Genomic DNA, 24,753 nt, shown 5'->3' with positions numbered 1-24,753 from the left:
TTTTTTTCTCGTTACGCGGGCACATACCGCACCGAAGTAAGATGCAATGATTTAAAAAGTATAGTTTTCAGGTGGTATAAGAAATGAAATAAGTACGGGCTCTTCTGTGTTACTATATCATTAAGGCTATAGATCGACGAAAGAGTCATGAAAAAGAAAGGACATCCTCCATATATCTTTTAAAACCATACTAATACACAATTATTTCTCCATCAAGCGTTATTAGAACACCTTTTGACCAGAACAGAAATCCAACAATATTGTTATAAAATTTTCATCAGGGCACTCTCAAGCTCATCCGTTCTCTAATTTGTGGCATGATAAGTCTGGTTTTAAGATTTATCATAAGGTCTTTTCACTCTGCCAGGCTTTCTTTCTAATATCTCTAATTAAGGAGGAGAGAGGGTTGCGGTTAGGGTAAATATATGTCACATGGATGACAAAGCTTTTTCCTTTCTTTTATCTCTCCCTTGTTTTCTTGGGCTGCCCGCTGTGTACGGACTGGGTCTTTCCCATGCGTGGTAACATACGGGACAGTTTAATAAATAACATATATGATTTTTTAGTTTTAAATAATATATTTATATAAGTCAGTTATTATACAGTGTTGTCAAGGATAAAAGAACTAACATATTCCAAAGTGGATGTTTGCAATTGAGATCTCCGTTACTTACAGGGATCAAGTCAGAAAATATTGCATCGATATCCCTCCTTTTTTAATTTTTTTTCGGAAATTTATAGTCTAAGAAAATGTTATTTATACCATGGTTACTTAGTTTCAATTTAATTCCTACAGCCTTAAGACCCGAAAGCGTGGATGTTTCTTTAAGAATAAAGCTATCGCCGTGTTTAGAATTGTTTCTGTCTTTTCTATACAATGAAAAGTTTAGGAGCGTATACTAGCCGCCCTGTTTAAAATGCATTTCTGAAACTAAAAAAAAAGTTATGTTAATATCTAAGTTCACGGCCAATACTTGGAGTTCGCGCATCCTAATGCGGTGACCACCAGAAATCCAGACCAAGGTCCTCAAGTTGTGTATTTTAGGTACAGCCATGGGTTATAGTTCAAAATTTTAAACAGTTCATTATTGGATTTTGCAATTCGGGCACTTAATTCTGTTTTTATTGAAGAAACAAAGTTACCATTTCATTGACTGAGTTTGAGCCTTTTACTTACCATTAAGCCCGATTCCCTTGTAAAAGAACTATGTTAGCTGTACGTATCCGTAATAGCAAATTTTTATCTAATAAGGCGTTAGCAAAAATGCTTGTGTTTTTACAAATTAGGAAACCTAACTCAATGTATATGTATATTTGCATTTGCTAAATTGGAAGTGCTTAACTTAAAAAACTTAAGCCGCTATTTACAGGCTGTTAAGGTAGGGCAGATTAAAAAAGGGGTTAGTAAGTACTTTAATTTCCTTCCAAGCGATTATATTGCAGTAGCTAAGATTTATTTTTTTAATTAAATATATGGAATGCGAGCAGCTCTTTTAGGTTACCCAGATAATCAAATGTTCCCGTTGCGAACGTTAAGTTATGGTTAAAATTCAAATAGCATAGGGGTATTTGAAAAATATGAAAAACTTGTGCAAAAATTACTTAAACTAAAAAATATTGCGTAAACATAATATATAAAATTACTTTATGTAGCCTTTCGACAGCCGAATTATACTAAAAGGTTTTACAAGTACTCCAATAGGTGAAAATGGAAAAAGTTTTATTTAACTATAAATTCTAAGGACCTAAAAAAAGAATGCACTATGTTGAGATTATTTCAACAAAATAACAAAACTTATAGTGTAATTAGTGCACGATTTTAAAAAATTTAACACATTATTAGAATACGCCTGTGAAATTTTAAAAATTTTCAAAATGAAAGAGCTAAAAGCTATACAGTAAAGATTTTTAGTTCAGTATTATTGCCGGTAGAGTAATTTAGAGATTAACTTTTGTTGTAACATTTGAGGGAAATTAAAATAATTAAACTTCTACGAAAACCTCGAAGTATTTTAAGTAATTAAAACGACCAAAAGAATTAAATGTGATTGTTGTTAAGCAGTTAGCTTCTAAGCTTTGCTATAAAAACTTAAATTTATGGCACTAAATAAAGGTTACTCTCAGTTCTTAAAGGGCGAAAAACCCCAGAAGACGCTGGAAGGAAGAGATGACTTTGAACTACCAGCTAAATCTCTTTACTAAGAAGGGAAACTCAGTAAAAATTTTTTAGGCAGATCATATTTATTCATCTATTACAAATTAATAGCCGGATGGCCTGTGGTAACGTAACTTTTATAATAATAAGGCTTATATAGAAAACTATATTTCTACTTAAATTGTAGTTGGATAAGTAAAAATTATTTTACTTTGACGGGGGTCGCACTTTCAGGATGTTAACTAACGTTATAGATCAAAGTATTAGCTTGCTTTTATTTTAGACTTTAAAAAAAAATTATTTTCCCTAAATACTAGGCAAACTTACAGAGTTTTTAAAAGATAAAGCCTTGAGAAGTCTTTTAACTTGAAGTTCCGGTATTAACTTTTCTTTCATACTCCATAAATGGGTATGAGTATAGTTATTATTTCCACCCCATTTCCTTGATAAAAAGCTGATAAAATAAGGCTTTACCACCACACTAATAAAAAATATTATACACGGCCCAGTAATTACTAGGAGTTTACAGAGAGGTTGTAAAATGGTATAAATCATATATAAAAGTTAATAAAAGTATACTATTACAAGGTAGCACACGTATTCAGTTTACAGTTTTCAGTCAGTTTTTTGCATTTTTCTAAATTTCTTATTAAGTAAAGTAAAGATTCTCATAAGAAAGGCTATTACAAAAGTTTTTAGCAACAGACACAAGTATAACTATTTTTAAACTTTCTTTTCACTTAAAATTATCAATACCGCTTAAGTATTAATAGTAAAATAATTAAAATAAAAAAAAAGTTTAAAAATAAAACCTTAGGTCCTAGTAGAGTGAAGTTTAAAAATAGCAAAATTGATTAAAATAAAGGTATATAAGAGATATAACATTTATAGAAGTTTAGATTGAAACTCAAACCAAAACCGAAAACCAGAACAAAACAAAAGTAAACAAACAAACACACAAAAACTAGATTAGGAATCTAAAGGATTGCTAATAACTCTTGAAGCATTTTTTATTAAAACAAAAAGTACTATACTACGGGTTACTTTTTTTTAATAGAGGAAATGCAAAGGTTTTCAAGTCAACCTAATTAAAATTTTTTTAAACTAGGTGGAATTTCATGCATTGTATACAAAATTAAGTATAGACTCCAGACAAGAGTAATAGCCATTTTTTGCGTTCGTCTTATCACTTACAGCTTGGGTGGGTTTTTTAGTATATTGAAAACTGGAAATAACCATGGGGCCTTAACCACCTAAAGTTTTCTTATTCTCATGCAGGAAAGTTGCAGCCACAACAACCTTGCGGTTATTTTTAAGGTCTTTATCATTCAACACTATAATAGGTTTTAAAACATTAAAAAGTTGTTTATGCAATGATTAATTATAAAAAATAATTTTGCTAGGTTAGTCCGTAAAGATGATATTATGAACGAAGCAATAAATAAAAATATCTCGAAATAACCTAAAATTTTTTATGGCTATCTTAAAAATTCTAATTACCCAATAAAAAATTTTACTCTGGTGCTTGAGGGGGTCAAACTAGTTTTTTAATTGGAATTCAAAACCAAATTTTGTTGTTAAAAAAAGAATTACTGGCGTCAAAAGTTGTACGTATAAAAATAGGTGGTTTACAGCTAAAGCTGCTTTACTTTACGTTGTCTCCGCCAAAAATATGGTCAAATCCTGTTTATGTCCAGTCATTAAGCACTGTACAGTGAAAAATTTTGAGCTTGTCAAAGAAAAATATTTCTAGTTAACGTAAGACCTCTTAGCAGGTTACTAGCACAATAATTGTGATAAATAAGATAAAAATGAACAGCTACAAGACAATAAAGCTCCAAATTAGAGTTAATCCTATAATTTTAAAGTTTTTAGAAGCTTGCTGTTCTTTAGCTCAATCTAAAAGAACCATCGTGGGACTTATAAATACGCTTTTCCAATCTATGTCATGAAGCATGCACAAGCATTTTAAACTGTTTCAATATTAGCTTTTTTAAGTTTAAGATAGAATATCTTTTTTTACGTAATGGATTACTTTAATATTTATACACAGTAAGCTTCTATTTTTAGCTTCGTTTTAATAATACTTGAGCTTAAATTGTTTTAATAGTTGAAGCTTATAAAGTTAATAGATTAAGCAACAAAATTGCACGCAGGAAATATCGTGTAGTAAATGGGGGTTAATAACATTACAGCTCCCTTCTGCACCCATCACTGCTTCTATCCTCTTTGGCATTCTGTCAATTAGGTTTTAGCATTGATCCGGTGTTATATTTTTCCATTCTGATTGTACAGGATTTTAAAGCTCTTTTAAGTTAGCAGGAGATGAGTCGTATGAGCTAATTTCCTCTTTAACTTCCCATGCATGCTCAATGGGATTGATAACAGGAAGTTTGGAAACTAGTCTGGCACTTGAAACGACTATAATTGGAGACATAGCCGCATCGAAAGTGTAGTGTGATATAAGACATTTTCCTGCTGAGAAAAACATTTTATCAAGATTTAGGTTATACCAATCGCATGTTCTAGGTAGTTCATCCTAAATAATCTGTGAAGACGTGTTTGCGATGATGCTCCCTGTCACTTTTTTGAAATATCCAACCCCCTTACATGTTATACAGTCCAAATCATAATCGATTCCTCTTCTCTGTTTATACGTTGCACCACCTATTAGCCAAGTATTCGATTATCGCCAGATCTCTTTCATCAATACCTAATACCATCTGAACCATATCGATTGATCTTGGTCTCGTCCAAAATTACTTTTCCCGGTCACAAATAGACCAGTCTGCGCACTTCTTCGCTACTCAAAAAATCTTAGTCCCTTGTGACAGTCTGGTCAAAGCGGGTTTAATCACCTTCTTCTTTTTTGGCATGGAGGCCAGCAGAAAGCAATGCTCTCGATACGGTCGATCTGAAAACTGGTCTTCTAACGTTGTTTCTATGATTTTTGCACCAGATGTCACTTGTCGTAAAAGTCGAGCTACAGCTTGCATTTTTAAGTTTTATAAACGCCCAGGTTCATTGCAAGGAGGATTTAAATCATAGTGAGCTTTGATACGGGATAATGTGGCAATAGTAACACATTCACTGGCGATCTCAGTACAATGCTTGCCTTGATCTACTTCATTTTATTATCGACTTAAAGTTTATGCATTATTATGTTAAGGGCCTATCGTTTAAATGTTTTATTAACCCCCCATATGATGAAGCGATCGTATAAAGATTGAAATAATGTTGAATGATGGGAGGGCACGTGCAAAATTGTTTTAATTGATACTCAAACTTCAAAGAGCGATAAAGATGCAAGTAAGAAAGCAATTCCCATTATACAAACTACATTAAAAAAATCTTAATCTAAACTTATATATGTAAAGGATAAATAATATGAATTATTAATTAAGCGCTATAGAAATTTTTTCGAAAGAAATTAGAACATTAAAACAATTTTGAATGATAGGTTGGTATTGCCTAGCAACCTCGCACCTTCTCCACTTAACCTTTTAAACTTGGCTTACAGCTTTTATAGGTGAGATTTTAAGGGAAGATGTAGGGAAATATAACATAATGCACTATTCAGTGCTTGCGCCGTAAAAAATAATTATTTTGAATATGTTTTAGTTTCTGTACGCAAGTACGGCTTTCTTTGTCAAGGGCTACATAAATAATTTAATATACTATTTATAGGGGTAATGATTCGGTGACCTCCTCATTGGTCCAGTGGTTTAGGATTTTCGACTTTCACTCGGAAGGCCCGGGTTCGATTCCCGGATGAGGAACTTTTTTTTTCGTGCTTCTGATGTTTAACTTTTGGGGACAACAACTACGCTCGCTAGCATGTGATTATGACTTCGCTTCCGACTTGCTTACCAGCGATTAAAGGATGTTGTGGTTTCCAAGATCCCCCGGGAACTTTTTTAAGCTTCCTTTGCATTGTTTATCTCTTACTTTGTCAAGCAACAGTTATAGCTCCGAGTTTAATTCCTTTCGACACTTTCAGAAAACTATCAATTATTATAGCCTTTCGCAGTTCCGGCAAAAATATGGGGAGCTCAAACCAGGAGAGAAGCTTATGGAAATTCCTATACAGATAGCAGGTTATGTTGTTATTTTAAAATACTTAGAAGCCTTTAATATCAAGGAAATAACCCTTTTTACTCAAAAAATACATTATTTTAAAGGCAGGATCATAACAAAGCGCACAGCTGGAAGAAATCTTATATTTTATGATCTTGCTCAAGATTGTAATAACTTACAAGTGGTTGCCAATTCTAAGAGATTTGAAACATTAAATACTTTTGATAATATAAATAAAATTGCCCGAAATAACTGTGTTATTGGTTTATATATTTTTATTTGTTCTTCTTCTTTTTTAATTAAGTATAAATCGGATTTTTTTTATCCCGTACTTATCCACCACTATCAATTATTAAAAACTGATTTACTTATTATATAGAAGTTATAGGCTTTCCTGGAAAAACGAAAACAGGCGAACTAAGCCTTTTTAGCACAAAAATTAAGGTTTTAGCGGTTTGCGATCATCCTATACCGAAGCAGTTGCTAAACAAAGTTTTTACTTATAGATTTATTTATAAAAAAAATAGATAGAATATTATTGTTATTATATTAATTATAAAAGACTTTGAGATATAAAAATCGCTGCTTGGACATGCTTGTTTCCTCAAAATTTTCCAATATTTTACGTGTTCGGTCTAAAATAATACGTGAAATTAGGAAATATTTTGATGAAAATAATTTTGTAGAGGTATTAATTAAAAATAAAGAAAAAGTGTTACTTTTTACGACCTATAAGAAAGGTAGAAACGCCGGTGCTTTCTCATACAGCCACCGGAGCGCTTGCAAAGCCGTTCGTAACTAAATTCTCTAGTTCGGATAGGAAACTCTTCTTGCGGATCGCACCCGAAATTTTTTTAAAGGTTTTTTTAAAAAATATATATAACATTTTTTTTAAGGTTAAAAGTTTGAAAGGCAGTGGTTTTCTATTTTGTTAGCTAAATTTTATAATATATTTTTATAACTTTAATATCTAGACTCTTGTGATTGGTGGTCTTGAACGGGTTTACGAAATTGGAAAACAATTTAGGTCTTATTATTAGTTATATCTAAGAAATTATTATTTTTATTTTTACGGCGGCCCCAAGAAATGAAGGGTTTAGCCACCGGCATTATCCGGAGTTCACTAGTATTGAATTTTATGAGGCTTATGCTGATATGAAAGGGCTCGTGGCTCGCACGGAAGCATTGTTTCGCCACGTGGTGAGGGCTGTGAAGGGGGCGCTTGCCGTTGAAATTACTCCAAAAGTTTCCAGCGCCGAAGAGCCGCATGCAAGAAAAGCTGTTATTCTCGACTTTTCCAAGCCATTTGCAAGAGTCCACGTGTTGAAGGCCATTTTTGAAAAAACGGGGCTTTCTGTTGATGTGTTTGATAAAAGTTATAATTATATATTATTTATTACTTTTTTTAGTATACTTGAATTGTTTCTAATGTTAATATGTTTAGAATAATTATTATAAAAAAAACTTTTTCTTATTATTTTATTTCCCAAAAGATAAACACAAATATTATAATAACAAACAAATCGTTTAGAAATTCCCTTTTTACCTATCGTTAAAACACTTTTTCCCTATGTATTTTTTATGTACTGTGAGCAATCGCTGTCTCTATATGAAATTCGCCAAGCAAATAATGGAGACTGCCTGCTTGCATAAAAGCCATGCTTTCATTAAAGTTTTTTTATGGCAGACTTGGAGATCACTTTGAGAACGCTGTGCACGCGACAGAGCATCGCCTTTAAAGCCAGCGATTCGCGGATACAACTATTTGATGGACTCGTCTCGAGCTTGATTGAGCCATCCTGCGTGCAGCCGACCTTTCTTGTGGGCTTTCCGTCGTTCATGAGTCCGTTAGCGTGCGACTCTCCCAGCGAGGTAAGTTTTTTTTATTACCCCGATTACTTTACTTCGTATATTATTATGGTTAAACCTTTTCATATCTTTCATATATATTTCTGACTTTACTTCATTGTTTAAATTAAAGCCCGGCATAAGCGAGAGGTTTGAGTTCTTTGTGAACGGGATGGAGCTATGCAACGCTTATACGGAGCTCGGAGACCCCATGAAGCAGCGGCAGAAGTTTATGGAATATGAAGAGGTTCCTTTTTTAGGGATTATTTTTCTTGTTCTTTGCTTTATTTTGATAAAAGTTTTTTTTTTTGATATAAAAATAAAAATTGGTAGCAGTAAAGATGCTATTTCCAGCGGCCTATGATTTAATTTGCAATAAGTTAATCTGAAAGAGTTTGGTAGTTTTTCGCTTTTTTGTTTCTCTTGCCGTAAGTCGACTTTGGCCCCGTTTTTGTTTTTTTGGTAGGAATAACAGAAGGGGTTTAGCTTTTTTTTTCCGTTTAAAGTTTTTTTTGGTTTTACTGTTACATTAAAAAAAATGGATGCCGCTTCAAAGTTTATATAGCAGTCGGCAGGGTTTGCAATAAATTTAATGAATTACGCGTACAAATAACACAAATATTAACGAATCTAAACATGGCTACTAATAGTTATTATTATTTACCTCCGTTGCACATTAAAATTTTCCCAAAGTTGCAAAATAGGGAAAGTTCCAACCACGTGGCTATGAACGAGGAGTTTTGCAAGGCTCTCGAGTATGGCTTACCCCCGACCGTCGGTAACTCTTTTTAATAGTTTTCTGTTATTTTTTTTTTTACTTATCTCTATATATTTAAAAATTTTTTAAGTTACAATTTATAACTTTATAAAATTTTATATAAAAAATATAAGAGAGTATTAACAAGAAGTATTATGAATTGTATAAAAATTTTCATTCTTTATTTTTGGAAAAATTTTTATTATGCAGCTAGCTTTTTTTGAATTTTGTATTTAATTATTATTGTAAAACGATATTACAACCTTTGAAGAGTACATATTTTTTATTGAAGTTTAACATAAGTATGATGGTTTTTATATAATTATATATACTTTTCTAAAAATAATAAGACTGAATAAACTTTTTTTTTTAAAGATGGAAAGTTTTTTATATTTTATTTTTTAATATTTATATTTTTATGAACTTCTAATCTATTTATTATAATAGAAAACAAAAAATAATTGTTAAGCACAGAAAATTTTTTTTTATTATACTAATAATTTTAGAAGCAATGAAGTTATAAACTTTAAGAACTTTTATTTTCACTTTTTATTGGTATAAACTTTGAAATCAACAACTTTTTATTTCTGTATTTCTTTAAATACTAAAAAGAAAACTTAAATAAAATTTATTTTCTTTATTAATAATAATTTATTATTAAGTATTAAATTTTTATATAAACCTTTACACATTATCAATGCTTACTTGTTTATTGTAATTATAGAAAAAAATATTTATTTTTATTAAAATATTTATTTTCCTCGAAATCAACAATAAAGCCCAATGTTGAGTGCACTTTTATGAATATTTGTTTGCGAGGCAATATTATATAAGCATCTCTTTAAAATTTACATAATTTTCTTGTCTATATTTTGTTAAATATCAGTTTATATAATTTTTAATTATAAAGTTTTATTAAAATTTGTATTAAAAAAAGTTTATTCTGCTTTTATTATATTATTAAGAAACTTTTAAAGATTATATTAAAATCGATGCAATTTTTTTTTTACTGTTTAAGAAGAAAAGGTTATTCTTTTTTGTTCTTAAATGTAAAACATAAACTTTCACAATGTTATAAATATATTTAGTGGCTATAATCTTATTGCTAATTATGAAACAATAAAAATATTTAATTTTTTTAAAGATTTTACTATATAAAACTTCAATAATAGAATTTTTTTTTTCCCTTTTCTTTATTAAATTGCTTTAACTTACTATTTATATTTTTAAAAAAAATTTTGTGCTAAAGCATTAAACATTAAACAATTATTATATAAGAAAAAACTTCTTTAGATACAAAAATGAATTTGTTGTATTATTTATTTACTTTATAGCATTGCAATGAAATGTTTATATTATATATTATAAATGAGTTGAGTGCTTTATGTTTTTTTATTATTTTGATTTTTTTATAAACGTTTACTTTTTCTTTGTCGTATATTTAGTTTTGGAAACTTTTACTATGAATTATAAATGTATATTTCTTTCATAAAATTTATATTATCGTCTATAGATTTTTTTATACAATAATTAAAAGTAAAAGGATTATATATATTAATAGTGTGACGGTAATATATTAATAATAACATTTATAATTATTTAATTTCTTTATGTATATTTAATATTTTACTTTTTAATAAAAAAAAAGTATATATTATGGTATTATTTATTTATTATTATATAGTTAATGCCTAAAATTTTTTATTTACTTAGAAAAAATTATTATAATATATTATGAAAAGTTTAAGTTTTTTATTACTTTCATGTTATTAATAACTTAGTTCATTAGAAAAAGTGTAGCTTTACAATAAAATATAAAGTGTATAAAAACTTCATGTTCTGAATACTCAATAATATTGTGAATATATGCTTTCCTTCAAAAGCACGCCTTTTTTACAAAAATTGTAAAGATTCGTTACTGTTTAGTTATAAAAAATGTATCCCTTTTTTTTCTTATGGAAGAAAGACTTTTTTATGAGGGCCTTTATGAACAATATTTATCCTAATTAATATTATAATACTACAGATTAATTAGAGTATCATTTATAAATTTTTTTTAAAGAAAATAAACTGTAAAGTTAGCTTTAATGAAAACTTTTCTTACGTCTGATATAATAATTATTATAGTAATAACATATTGTTGCTTTTGTATATATTTATAACTTTTTAGTTTATTTTTAAGTAATAAATTTATTGTACGCATTAGCTATTATAATTTATATAATTATTATTTATAATAATAGTTTCTACATTGCTTTCTTTTAGACGACTCTTTTTATATAAAATGTTCTACGATTTATTAGTGTATAAATAAGTTTTCTGATTTTTGTTAATATTATTGATCTATTATTTTTTATTGAGTTTATTATTTATATTAAGGCCAAAGTATTTATCTTTTCATAATGAAAGTTTATTTATATTATCAAATGTATAAATAATAATTATAAAAAAATTATAATAGTAATAAAAATTTCTTAAAAACTATAATTAACGAGTTGTATTTATTACTATAAATAATAATAACGAAATAAAAGAGCTTTAAAGCAACTCAAATTTTTTACAATAGTAAGTAAATTCAGTATTATTATTAAATTAACATTTATATTAATAGTTTTTTTTATAGCTTATATTATCTAAATAAACTTTACGACTTTTGTGATTATTAAGTGATTAATTTATTATATTGAAAAGTTTATAACTTTTTTATTATATTTTTTTACTCAATAAGTTTATGATTATATTTATATTTTACTTTATTATAATTATTCTACTTTTTGAGTGGTACTGACGGTGGTAATTAGCTTTTGCTTTATAATAACAATGAGTTAAAAAATAATTAATAACTATATTAAAAAAACTTTATATTCGTAGGATTATGAAAAAATGTTTTGTTTCAATTTTTATTAAAATGACTTTATCTCAATAGTAATACTGAGTTACAAAATATTTAAAGAATATTAATAACAAATAATAATTACAATATTTGTAATATTATGGAAAATAATTCTTTATCGATATATTTTTTTGTTTACAACATTACTGAAGTTTGAATTTTTTTACTGGAAAGACTGAGGAATGTGCTCACAAATAATATCGAGTTACAAAATGTTTAATGAAAAATAATAAAAAAAACAATATTTGTAATATTATAGAAAATTGTTTTGCTGTTCGATATTTCGTTGTATACAACAAAAATGAAGTTTGAGTTAACAAAATATTTAACGAAAAATTATAAAATTGTTTTGCTATGCGAGTTTGCTTGTTTATAACTATTTTATTGGACAGGTTGGGGAATGGGCATAGACCGGCTCACGATGCTTCTCACCAACTCATCCTCTATTCGCGAAGTCATATCTTTTCCCACTTTGGACTACGAATCTCTCGGATACCAACAGAAGCAACAATAATAATAAATTCTAGTCATTTACTGGGTGCTGTTTTTGTTAGAAATTAAACTTTACTAAGTTATTTAAATTAGTATAATTGGTCTGCTTAAACATTTTGCGGGATTTCATTGGTGGATTCTAACTCTTTAGCTTGGTCGAATTGATATTTAAAGTAACTGGGATATAAATAAACAATAATTAGTATTATTGATTAGGGATAATAACTAATAAGAACATACCTGGGATAGTGAGGGCCCAATAGACGTTCTTTAACATTCGCTATCAAGCCCTTATCAAAGGGGTTGGTTTTCTTCCTCACACGCTTAGAAATCTTATAATAATGTAATAATAAAAATTTTATTAATAAGTAGTTAGTGATAGTTTTTGTTACAGTTTAAACTAAAATATAGATTATAAAAAACAGTATAAAATAATTGTAGTATAATAAAAAAATATTAGCAAGGAAACGAGTTATAAAATTTATAAAGTGGTCTACAATGTGGCAATAAAAAATAGGGAAAAAAATAAATATAAAAATAGTCAATGTTTAAAGGGGTAACGAAAATTAAAAAAATCAACGACTCCGCGTTGAACATAAACCAAAAAAATAGTCATGTAGCCAACACTACACCTTTTCGTAAGTCAGCATGTTTGAAGCGATCAAACATACGTGGTATCCGGCCAGATATCCGAGCGGCAGCAGCGCAATAAACGTGTAAATGCACAATATAAGTGGAGCCGTTACTTTTCTAACCGTTTTCATTGGTAGGTTAAAAAAAGAAACGTGGGAAGCAGTTCACTTACTTTGTTGGGAAGGACCGTTCACGTGGAAGTGTCATGACAATTTGTGAGACTGCCAGAGCGAATATGAAGAGATCGTAAACCACAAGAAGAACTACAAATACAAAAAAGTATTTATAGTTTCTTTTTCCAATACAATTGGAAACCCACGGACAGTGGTGGTCGAAGCGCTGCTCGGCGTAGTAAATGGTATTATTAGTATTAAAAGAGAACAATGTGTACCAGTCAAAAGTATTTGCAAGAAAAAAGTGGTCTTTACTAAATTAAACGTATTTTTTATTAAAAAAAATTTTTAAGCAAGAAAAAAATTAGTTTTTGCGGCTATTTTCGGTAAGCTTTTTCAACTATAAATAAGAAGTTTAATATGTGCACTACTTTATAGTGCGCTAAGAAAAGATTGGAATTTTAAAAGTTGTTTAGAATAATATATCAACTTATTTTCATATCGTCCGTATATAAAAAAGGTATAAGATAAAAAGTTTTAAATGCCGGCAAAAACAATTCTTAACGAGCTCTTAGAATTTATGAATTAAGTTTTCAGTTGTATATGACAATTAATATATATTAAGTTCTCTTACAAAAAATTATTATTGGTAACTGACACGTTAAAAGAAATATTTTTGAGTTTTTAATAACTTTTTGAAGGATTATCAAAGAGAACCTTTAGAAATTTGGTATTTTAAAACAAAAGCCAGCAGTTTAGCAGAATGAAGAGAGAATATTTTTACTTTCTAAAACCAACAGCTTTTTATAAAAAGCTGTTGAATTTTTATTGGCGAGTGGCAAATCTCATAAGAAATTATGATTTGCGACCGCTTTTTCTGAAATAAAAAGTTAATGCAATTAAGGCAGCTGGTCTTAATTGTATGAAGTATTCTTTTTATTAATAAACCTTTATTAAGAGGAAGACATAAATAAAATAATAATAATAACAATAATAATAATAACAATAACAATAATAATAATAATTAACTTCAACACAATTATCACAGCGAGCGCAATGACTTGTTCGAGGCGGCCTCATAAACATGCAAGTTTTACAAAAGTGAAGGCGGTAGCTAAAGCCTTTATTATTATTATTAATAATTATTATTAGTATTATTCTAAAACGTTAATGAACCATTAATAATAATATCCTTATAGGAAGCTTCAGGAAGAACTCCTGCTGAAAGTTGAGCTATTCATATAAAAACTTGTCATAATAAATTCTGAATCACTTTTCTTAGAAAAAAATTGATATATACTTTCATGTAGAGGAAAGCACGCTACTTTATTCAATAATAGTAATAATGATAAAATGATGTGTCGTTAAAAAATAAAAGGGGCGATGTTAATAATATCAGCCAATAAAAAATCATCAATGTTGGTTTAAGTTTTTTTAGTGAAACGTTTAAAAAATTTGTTGACGTTGAAAATTTACAATAAAAATTAGCACAATAAAATGACTGGCTAATGGACGGAAAGTTGGGCTTACTCACACGACAACGAAATTATAAAAAATGCTATATTGTCACGTGAAAAAAGGCACGTGTGTACTACTACAGGAAAAATTTTGCACCCAAGACATGCCAAAAAGAAAGGTAAGCGGCGCAATTTTCTTGTGGTTGCAAATAAGTTATTTTTCTTTAAATTAAGCAATTAAAATCTTTTAAAAAAAATATTGGTTTATATAAATATTAATACTTTGACTTTAATTAAATGGACATCCTACAAATTTTGTTTAAAAAGTTTTCATATCCAATTCATAAACTATTATAAAAGTTTGACCAAGGTAGCTAGGTTATCCAGAACCCTATTGTCAAGCAGCGATTAGTTGTGGACGAAAGCGTTGGCAAAAAGAGCTGCATAATGAATGAAGTAACCTAACACTAAATTTCTGTTCCGGAACCACTGTAACAGCTTAATACAGAAAGCATCAAAACTTATTAGCTAAATGTATGATTGAAACAGTGCTTGTAAAGATGCTCTGTAAAATGCTTTTGTATACCGTTCGGATTAAAAGAGTGTATTGTTAGGTAGTGATCAGGTACTGATACTATACATACTATGCGAGCAGTCCTACAACTTCTTAAGTCGAAAGATTTTGGATAAAAAGTTATAAAAATAAAAATAAATTGTAAGTATGTTTTCATGATTTTAAATTTACTTATTAATAAATTAAAAATATATAAACCCGCAACGCTTTCTTGCAATTTTCAGTTATAATGGAAAATTATAAGTTTGGTATCTAAAAAGTTTAAATAAACAATGCTTGACTATAGTACAAATAAAACTATATTTATTACAAAAATATAGTAAAAGTTTTTTTTAATAAAATTATAATAAAATTTGGGATTAAAATTGGTTTAAGTAACAAGTATAATTTTCAGAAAATTAATAGTATCAGAATATAACGTGTAACTATATAAAATGTTTTATTACTTCTATTAATTATTATAAAACATAATAAAGTATAATTTAAGCTAAATAATATAATTAAATTAAAAAACAACTTACAATAATATTATATAGAATTTAAATATTAATATTATTAAATTAAACAATGGCATACGTTTTATTATTATTAAAAAGTGTTGATAAGCGATAGAATTAGAAATGGAGCTAATTTTATAATCATACAATATATGTGTTAAATTTCTTTACGAATTAAAGAAAGTAACAAATTAAGATGAAAGGTGGATGGAAATAAACTACCTCGAGGTAAAAATCCAGGATCGGTGAAAGCGCACTTCAAGAAGGTCGCTACTATATAGATCAGCAAAATAAAGGAAATAATTACTACCGCTGGAGAACTATTGACCCACAAATACGGAGCTCTGAGTATAATTAATATAGTAATAGCCTGAACTTTTCAAGCTAAAAAACTTGGAAACTCACGAAAAAGCAAAGAATAGCCCGGATGGTAGAAGAATTAGAAAACAAGTTAAATAAAAAAAGTAGTCCCGCCGTATAATAGGAAGATAAACAATTCGGGCATTATATAAAAGTTTCACTCTGCCTGCTTTCATTTTCCCCATATAGTGTGTAACGTCTATAATATAAAAAGTACACTTAAAAAGTACACATTTACCACATGTTAGATAGTGTAGTTATTCACAGGAGTAAATTAGAACAAACTAAGTTAATAAAAATCACTAATTATATAGTTTGCAACGCAATTGTTAGGTTTAAAAAAGTATAATAAATTTAAGAATAGTCAAGATAAGATATTACGCAAGGGAAGTGTATGTGTTGTTTACATAACCAAAACAATTTGAGTATTTCCCATCATTTCATACTCAGTTTGATTTAGGGTATATGAACAATCAAGACAACGAAGTACAGGGATATTATAATAAGAAAAGCTTTGCTTCCTTTATATTTCTTACTAAGAAGTACGAAAAAAGGTTACAAACGCCGTGCATTTCCATAACGGATGGTTTAGGACGAACTAAAGTTGCGGTTAGCCCTCCTTTTTTAAGACTTTATATAAAAGTTATTCTGAATATCTATATCTTATGCGGTTCGCATCGTAAAGAAGTTAAAGTAGATTATAATAATTTAAAAGACTATATGCCTAACGTAATAAAGTAGCTTAGCTTGTTTAATAGAAATTATTAAGAAAGTATTATGGAAAGTGCAACGCCAGCGTCAAGTAAAGAGACCTCTTTAGATGATTCTGAAATAATATTTGCAGACAAAACAAAAGATAATAATACAAATAATAGTTTAAACGCTACTGCAATGCCTAAAAATGCGGAAGCAATAAGACAAATTTTAAATTCTATGGGTGTCACATCCTACGAATCTAGAGTTGTTAATCAGCTTCTCGACCTAACTTATAGTAATAATTTACTTATATAATAATTTTAAAAGGAAAGTTGTGCTATATGATACTGGCTTAATCCAAACTTTAGTTTCTCTGATAAATATAATATGATTTTTGCTACCTTTTTTACTACCCTTAACCAACTACATCTCAATTTTAAAAACATTTATTTAAAGGATACACTTCAGAAGTACTTCTAGACGCAAAACTTTTTGCAGAACATTCTGGAAGAAAAAAACTGCAAGTCGATGACGTCAAGCTTGCAGTTCAATTTAGGATCAACAAAACCTTCACTTCTCCTCCTCCAAGAGAGGTTTTTTATAATCGAACGCAGTCTTTATAAATTTGTATATAAATATTTTAGATTGCTCTAAATTTATAAGGCTCTTTTTAATTTCCTGCTGTGGTGTTTTTTACTTTTTTCCCTTAATTGAAAATTATAGTTTTTAATAAAAGTGTTATTAACTAAGTTAGTTATTAATTATTTTTCTTTTTATTTTTTTTAAGTTTTATCTTGAGTTGGCTGCCGCTAAAAATTCAATTCCTCTTCCTCCTATTGATTCCGCTGAGTACGGATTTAATTTACCTAACGAGCGCTGGTGTTTAACAGCAGCTAATTACCAGCTTGAAGCAAAAAAAGTTCGTTCCCACTTATTGTTTGTTTAATTATAATTAATTTAAATAGGAAAAAATATTCTTATATATATCCGAGATCCTTACAAAACTTTTGGACCTCAATATTATAATTATTTTTTTACTTAGTTGTATTCAACTTTTATTCTCTTTCTATTATTAATTAACAAAATATTAAAAAATAAAATAATGGTCTATGCTAACTTTTAATAATTATTTAAAGTGAGAAAGTTTAATAGTTATATAATTCTGTTGTTTCCTTTTTTAATCTTTTGATATATTTGGTCTTCATTAATTTTTAGTAGAATTAATAGTTTATAATTGCTAATACACTTATAATTTATGTGTACCAATTAAAATTAAATTTAAATACAGAAAAATATTAAGCTTACACAATATTTTTTAATTTATTAAATTAAAATTTTTTAGTCCGAACCTGAACCGCCTACTGTGGAGGAAGCCGTTACGCCTGTGGTGGTCCCAAGTCATCGCGTGAAATCTGCTTCTCATCCAATAATAATTACGGCTACAGCCGATGCTCTTAAAAAGGTTATATTATTATTATTAGTCGAAATTTTTTACTTTACAATTTATAAAAAGATTTTATTTATAATATATTTTTTACTTTTTTTTTTTTTATAATTATAATATTAATATTTAGGCTGCTGGTAAAGACCTATCAGAAGAGGCTGGATTTACAATTACACCAATGAAAAGGAGGACGGATGATGAGGATTATGACATGGAATAATTATTTCATAATAAATTATTAAGTAAAGCTTAAGAATACATTAAAGTTGTACACTTTATTAGTTTATTTACCATGTATTATACTTTCCTAAAAAAACTTTTTATTATAAAATCTATTAGAAGTTGGCAGGATACTAATAAGCAATATAGTTAAAAGTATATTAAAGTTTTTCATTAAGCACTTTCTGTTTTTGGAAGAAGCGGTTGTAGTCTGTTATTTTCAATATAAGTTATAAAGGAGTATCCTGTTTTATTGTAAAAATAGTAAACAACAACAACAACAACAACAACAACAATAATAATAATAATAATAATAATAATAATAATAATAATAATAATAATAATAATAATAATAATAATAATAATAATAATAATAATAATAATAATAATAATAATAATAATAATAATAATAATAATAATAATAATAATAATACTATTAATAATAATAACCGGCGCCTCCCAGAATAGTCACGAAAATTCCAATACCGTTTAAAGGAGTTATTTTTGTTGAGAATATAAATATTGATAGTAAAATAGTCAGTACTTGTTTCAAGTTACCTAATAAATTATTATAAATAAATATATTATTCCAACAAAATAGTAATTACATACCAATACGATAATAGAAAATTTTAATCTAAGTAATATTTTATAATTATAATCCAATAAATACCGTTAGCCAAAATAATAATTTAATTATAACAGTATATACAATAATTATGATATCTATAGCTTTGTTATAAATATTTCATATATTTCATAATAATGATTTATACAACAAGGAATACACTAATTTTATTACGTTATTAAAAAAATTTAATAAGTGAGAGATATGAATATATAAATATTTAAATTATAAAAAGCATTATAAATACTAAAAAAATTTCCCGAGAGATTTTAAATAGGTCTAGTAATAGGTCAGTTTGGTAGTTTTTGAGGGTTGTAGCGCTTTTTAGTTAGAATAAAATTCTAAAAATGATTTTATAGTTTTTATTAAAAATTGTTTGTAACCCGACAGTTGGGGAAAAAAATAATTTTTACCATCTTTTTTTAATGTTTACAGCATCATCATCATTTCAAAAATAAAATAATGAAATAGTAAATATAATAAAAATAGTAACCAATAAGTTTAACTCAACTAAGTTGCAAAAAAAATTTACTCTTCGTTAATAAGTTAAATATTATTTTTATGATCCAATCATTAATAGTTTAGGTGTTATATATTATAATTCTATATTTACAAAATAGTTAACCATTAAGCTAAACATATTGGTTATTTGCACCGGCTTTATTTAGGCCAATTGTAAGGCTAAGAAAACTATTTTGAATATTTAAGTTATTTATGTGCAGTGCACGTTACATAGAGCCAATGAAAACGAGCGCAATAAGGTGCTGTTTAATCTAAACGAGCTAATAAGTGGAGAGCTGAGAGAAAGTTTAAAAAATTGGTTGAATACTATCAATGTGCACTAAAATAGGGGAATTTTTAACCTAGAATAAGCCAAAATAAAACAAGTGGTACTAATTAGTTCTAAATTAGTTCTAATTAGTAACCTCCGTTTTTTCCATGTGTGACTTTTAAAGAGCGAAGAAGTAGTGAACAAATACTTTAAATTTTTTTATTAATATGAAAATATTAATTATAAGAATGTAGCCTCCAATAATAGTTATAATTTTTTGTTGGGCTTTTTTTATTTGTAGTATTTCTACAATTATTGCAAAATTATAAAAAGACCAGTTAAACGTTTTATATAAACAACCAACCAGCAACCGTTAGCGTTAATGGCGACACTACGCGATTGGTGAAAAAATTAGCAATGTTTAGGGAGAAAGCCATGATTCCGGTAGCAAAGACGACCTTTCGATGGAATAATAATAACGTAACGATGACAACAATAACAGCTACAATAATAATAATAATAATCATAATAATTAATAATAATAATAATAATAATAATAATAATAATAATAATAATAATAATAATAATAATAATAATAATAATAATAAGAATAAGAATAAGAATAATAATTATGAAAACCATCCATTGACTCAAATTTACCGAGTCATCTACTCTAAATACAAATTGTATTATTAAATCATCTTTCGCATCTTATATATAATTTTTACTTTTATAATTATTATTATGACGCTAAATTGCAAAAAATCAATACAGACTAATAATAATAATAATAAAAACTTGTATTTAATTTTAATTATTAATATAATTATAATCACTACTTATATTGTTATTATTATAATTATTGTACCTTAAGCCCGAATATTCCAGGTACAAAATAACAGGAGTTAATTGGATGGCACAGAGGGGAGTAACTTTTTTATTGGCCCGTTAGACGATTAATAAAAAGTATTTAACACAAATAATAATTATAATATTTTTGTTATTTTTAAAAGTAGTAATTAAGTTTTTTTCATAGAAACGAAATAAATTTTATTAGTTTTATATAATAATGAAGAAGAAATTCGGAAAAATAAAGCGTGTGGCGTAATTTTTAAAAAACTGATACTATGAAATAGTGAAAGTGCTTAAGTTTGGCACAGTTATATTCGCTACCCAATATTTATAAAAAGCATTTGACCAATGCTTATTGGCTCGTGTGGGAACAAAATGGTACGAACCACTACTATATGATACGAGTTACTCATTCTAATTTAAAAAAATTTAAAATTTGTAGCAAATTGTTCTTTATATAGTAAAGTTTTCGTAAATTTTGTTCCATTTTGTTACAAAACGGTATTTTAAAATTATAATTAATATATGAGCATTATCCGATGCATTTATTTAGAAATATTTTTTCTTATAGTAGTTGGCTGAATTTACCGTTTAGTTTTCTTTTATTGGCGTTAAATAGAAAAAAAAGGTTAATACCATCCAAATCACTAGACTTTATAAGGGATGGAAAAACAATAAGCTGTACTCTTTCCTTTTTATTAGGTAATTTAATATTTTAGTTGACAGCCGACAAAAAACTTCGTAGTAACGATTTGGTCTCAATTTTAAAGGCTTAAAAATAAGCCTATTAACGAGACAATAAAAATATATTTTGTTGTTTGTAGTATTATTTAGAAGCAAATAATGGTAAAGCAGAGCAAAAATTAAGTAAATTAGATCACTTAGATTATTGTAATATAGTATTTAATAGAAAAATTAAATTTAATTTTATTAAAACAACCAATAAGAACGTGTATAATACTGTTTCAATTTGTTACTACTGAAAAGGAAATTACTATTAAAAAAAGTTACAAGCTTTTACTAGACGAATAATATTAGCACTTTAAAAAACAGTCCAATAAGAAGAATATTTTAAAACGTTATGGCCATAAAATATTTGTTTTTAATGAAATGTAGAAAAAAATTTAAACTATAATGAAGAAGACCTTTTTGCAGCAAATCAAAAGGATGATAACGATGTGACCCTGAAAGCAAAACCTTAATTAGATAAAAGTCTGTTAAAGTCCGTCAATAACAATCATAATAAAATGATACAATTGAATTTTTAGTCTAATAATTGTTATATTCTCTACTTATAATACTAAATCACAGTTTCCATGTAAATAAAAAAAAATATTGTTTAATGATTTAATATGAAAAAACTTATTTATGATATAATAATAAGTAATAAGTAATCATTAAAAACTAGTTTATAAAATTTTATAAAAAATATAATAAACTAATATCTCTGATAATAACCATTAATTATTAAACCATAAACATTAAGGTTACGATGAAAAACTTAAATCATTTTCAGTATATACAAAGTTATTTATAACATAATATATAAATAAAAATACAAATATTACATGGCAATAGAAATACTATAAAAACAAAAAAAAACTAGCTTCTTTAATAAATAAAAAGCTTGTATATATAAAAACTATTTATTATAATTATTAATAAAACCACTTTATAAAGTTAGTAATATAAAAAATTGAAAAAAGTTCTATTAAATGTTAATAATATATTTGACCAATAATAAACTGTATAAAATGATTATTAAAAAAAAGTTATATAAAAGAAGTATAAACGAAGTTACAGAAAAAACCGCCAAAAAGTGGAACAAAAATTTAAATAAATAAAATTCGCGGCTCATTTTTTTAACACTAAATAAATTTTAAGCGGACAAAATTGGTCAGCTTTAAAGTTATCCTTATAAGATTTAAAAAATACCTTTAATAAGGAGTGTATAAAAATTGTAAAGGAATTATTTGGTTTGGTTTTATTATTATTTGTAACACTATATTATAATAAACTAAAATAGTACTTGGTTAAGTTAATTCGTCGCAGATTTTTTTTTACTCTGATACGCCATTGGTTAATGTATTCATAATTTTTTTTATCAATACTAATAAAGATAATTGGATATAATTTAAAAAATTATAAGTAAATAAAAATTAATCAGCTGTAAAGTTGAGAATTAAAATTTTAATAATAAAAGTGAAAATATTCATCGATAAAAACCGATGAGGCAATAAACAAGGTTAGAAGAAGTCTTGCAGCAAAAATGGGAAGCTTTTAAGTTACCCGCGCAGAATTAAATGAAAAATACTTTTAATGAAAAAATTAATATTCAGTAAAAATAATGAAAAAAATAAAGACCAATTACAACGCCCAAGGCAGAAGGCACAAAATATATAACAGACAGAATTTGGGGCAAAATTAAAATTATAAACCTGCAAAGTAACATTTTTATAACAGGAGCTCGAGTAAGTTTATTTATATAATTTAAAAATAATAAAAAGAATATAAAATTATAAATTTTAAATTTAGATAATTTATAAAAAAAAGTGAATGATCTAGAAAATTCAACTTAAAGTAATATTTTAAAAAATTAATTCATATCGTTTCACGTATAACAGTATATTTAAAAAAAAAATTAAGAAATAAAGAATAACTAAATATTTTAAAATTCATGAAAAAATTCAAAAATTCAACTTTACATAATAAATAATGAAAATTACACTTTTGTTTAGTTTCTCATATTATTATATATATATTCAAAATGATTCAATAATTAAACATGTTCTCCTTTTTCTCAAAATTTATTTAATTTTGAAAAAAAAAGTGCTTTTAAAATAAATTCTACTAAAATTCATAAAATTAAAATTTGTGGTTTTCCACATTCTTATTTATATTATTAAAAACAAAAAAATATAAAAATTAAATAATTAATAAAATTTTAACTTTTTTTTTTTACAGAAATTTTGAAAAAAAGATTATGTTGGACTTATATTTGCTGTAAACGAAAAACTTTTTTATATAAAATTTTAACCAAAGTAGTATTTTTTTTTACTTAAAAATCAAAATTTATTGAAAAATTTAAATTTTTTGAATAAAAATTAAATTACACATTTTACAAAGTTGTTTTAAAAATATTTATAGTATTAAAAATTTCAGTATCATAATAAGTTCAACTCCTAAAATATTTCTTTAAATTTTTATAAAACTTTTAAAAATTATTAACTATTTTTTTACTTTAGTCATGACTATTTTAAGACCCGAAGCGAAGCAACCAGAAATTAAAATCGTCAAACTCCAGATTGTAATGTTTTCTACATCTCCATAGCAAGCCAAAATCATTCCCACTATAACAGGAACAACAGAAATCCAAATCCCTCGAAAAAAAATTTTTATAAATTTAAATTTTTTCAAAACCGTTGAGTTTACTTATAAATAAAAATTAATGTCAAAAAGAATACTAAATGATGAGATCATTAACTATAATTTCCTCATAATAGTTATATAAGAATTCTTCGTAAATTCATATAAAAAAGTTATTAGAACTATTATATTTTTTATGTTTTTAGTAATAGTAGAATAAGAATTCATAGATTATATATTTTATTAATCAAAACTGTAATAATTTACTTTAGATTAGTGTCAATACAGAATAATATATTGATAGAAATATATACTTAGAGAAAAAGTTGTTCCTAAAATTAAAAATGAGATCAACATCGTAGTCGCAGGAGAAATGGCTCGAACGGTCTGTGAGAGAGCCACTGAAACTACCTTGATAGAGGCGTTCCCTATAATCAACGATAAATTTTATTTATAACTAAATGACGACTTAATACTTTCATAATTTCCTTTTACATATAACTGTAATAATAATCTCTCAAATTTTTGTGGAAAAGTTACTGCTCTTTACCTAATATAATGTTTATGTTGAAAATAGTACTGAAGAGTAACAATTTTTGGTATTCTAGAGAGTCTGGATAAGTTTTCTCGATATTTCCTAATCTAAAAGTTACAAACTTCGAAAATTAATATTTTTATATTAAAAATTAAAAATGAGAACCTCATGCAAATTGCAGCGCCCAAAGCCGAGCACAGATAATGAACAAAAGAAACTGTAAGTGCGTAGGGAAAGCTTATGAAACATGCCTTACAGAAAAATTAATAAAGTAAAAATTATAATTACTGCAAAAAAATCCCTTACCTTATTTAAGAGCGTCAAGCCTACGTTCAATGAAAGCCAGATTAGAAGCCAAGACGCAGATTTTAGCTCCTCTTTTTTA

General features: G+C 26.8%; 4 protein-coding genes and 1 non-coding gene across 5 annotated transcripts; 3 read left to right on the top strand and 2 right to left on the bottom strand.

Annotated features, from left to right (window-relative positions):
- Positions 1 to 5,861: 5,861 nt before the first annotated feature.
- Positions 5,862 to 5,934, top strand: Trnae-uuc (transfer RNA glutamic acid (anticodon UUC)). Its single transcript has one exon. It is a non-coding gene; the product is annotated as a tRNA-Glu (tRNA).
- A 683-nt stretch (positions 5,935 to 6,617) lies between these two features.
- Positions 6,618 to 12,244, top strand: LOC135119598 (uncharacterized). Its single transcript, XM_064044001.1, has 9 exons — positions 6,618 to 6,724; positions 6,795 to 6,920; positions 6,973 to 7,092; positions 7,207 to 7,259; positions 7,318 to 7,607; positions 7,920 to 8,104; positions 8,214 to 8,327; positions 8,774 to 8,858; positions 12,123 to 12,244. The coding sequence occupies exons 2-9, from the start codon at positions 6,825 to 6,827 to the stop codon at positions 12,242 to 12,244; spliced, it is 1,065 nt and encodes a 354-aa protein (XP_063900071.1). The 5' UTR covers positions 6,618 to 6,724; positions 6,795 to 6,824.
- Positions 12,201 to 15,822, bottom strand: LOC135119611 (uncharacterized). Its single transcript, XM_064044016.1, has 8 exons — positions 15,719 to 15,822; positions 14,145 to 14,201; positions 13,998 to 14,089; positions 13,028 to 13,194; positions 12,855 to 12,972; positions 12,463 to 12,554; positions 12,336 to 12,399; positions 12,201 to 12,271 (listed from the first exon to the last, which is right to left on the bottom strand). Exons 3-8 carry the CDS (start codon positions 14,052 to 14,054, stop codon positions 12,254 to 12,256), a joined length of 516 nt encoding a protein of 171 aa, XP_063900086.1. The 5' UTR covers positions 14,055 to 14,089; positions 14,145 to 14,201; positions 15,719 to 15,822; the 3' UTR covers positions 12,201 to 12,253.
- An 832-nt stretch (positions 15,823 to 16,654) lies between these two features.
- On the top strand, positions 16,655 to 18,243 carry LOC135119580 (uncharacterized). Its single transcript, XM_064043983.1, has 5 exons — positions 16,655 to 16,847; positions 17,009 to 17,145; positions 17,340 to 17,471; positions 17,895 to 18,014; positions 18,127 to 18,243. Exons 1-5 carry the CDS (start codon positions 16,748 to 16,750, stop codon positions 18,214 to 18,216), a joined length of 579 nt encoding a protein of 192 aa, XP_063900053.1. The 5' UTR covers positions 16,655 to 16,747; the 3' UTR covers positions 18,217 to 18,243.
- A 110-nt stretch (positions 18,244 to 18,353) lies between these two features.
- On the bottom strand, positions 18,354 to 24,446 carry LOC135119581 (uncharacterized). The gene is made up of 9 exons (XM_064043984.1): positions 24,384 to 24,446; positions 24,148 to 24,261; positions 23,708 to 23,847; positions 21,613 to 21,664; positions 20,484 to 20,547; positions 20,255 to 20,288; positions 19,980 to 20,073; positions 18,666 to 18,773; positions 18,354 to 18,426 (listed from the first exon to the last, which is right to left on the bottom strand). Exons 2-9 carry the CDS (start codon positions 24,188 to 24,190, stop codon positions 18,377 to 18,379), a joined length of 585 nt encoding a protein of 194 aa, XP_063900054.1. The 5' UTR covers positions 24,191 to 24,261; positions 24,384 to 24,446; the 3' UTR covers positions 18,354 to 18,376.
- Between the last annotated feature and the right edge of the window lie 307 nt (positions 24,447 to 24,753).

The sequence above is a fragment of the Zophobas morio genome, unplaced genomic scaffold, assembly GCF_036711695.1.
Source record: "Zophobas morio isolate AGI-343-1 ecotype UQ-CSIRO unplaced genomic scaffold, CSIRO_AGI_Zmor_V1 ptg000276l, whole genome shotgun sequence".
Lineage (NCBI taxonomy): Eukaryota > Metazoa > Arthropoda > Insecta > Coleoptera > Tenebrionidae > Zophobas > Zophobas morio.
The sequence above is the reverse complement of the archived record's forward strand: the minus strand, read 5'-3'. Positions and strand labels throughout refer to the sequence as shown.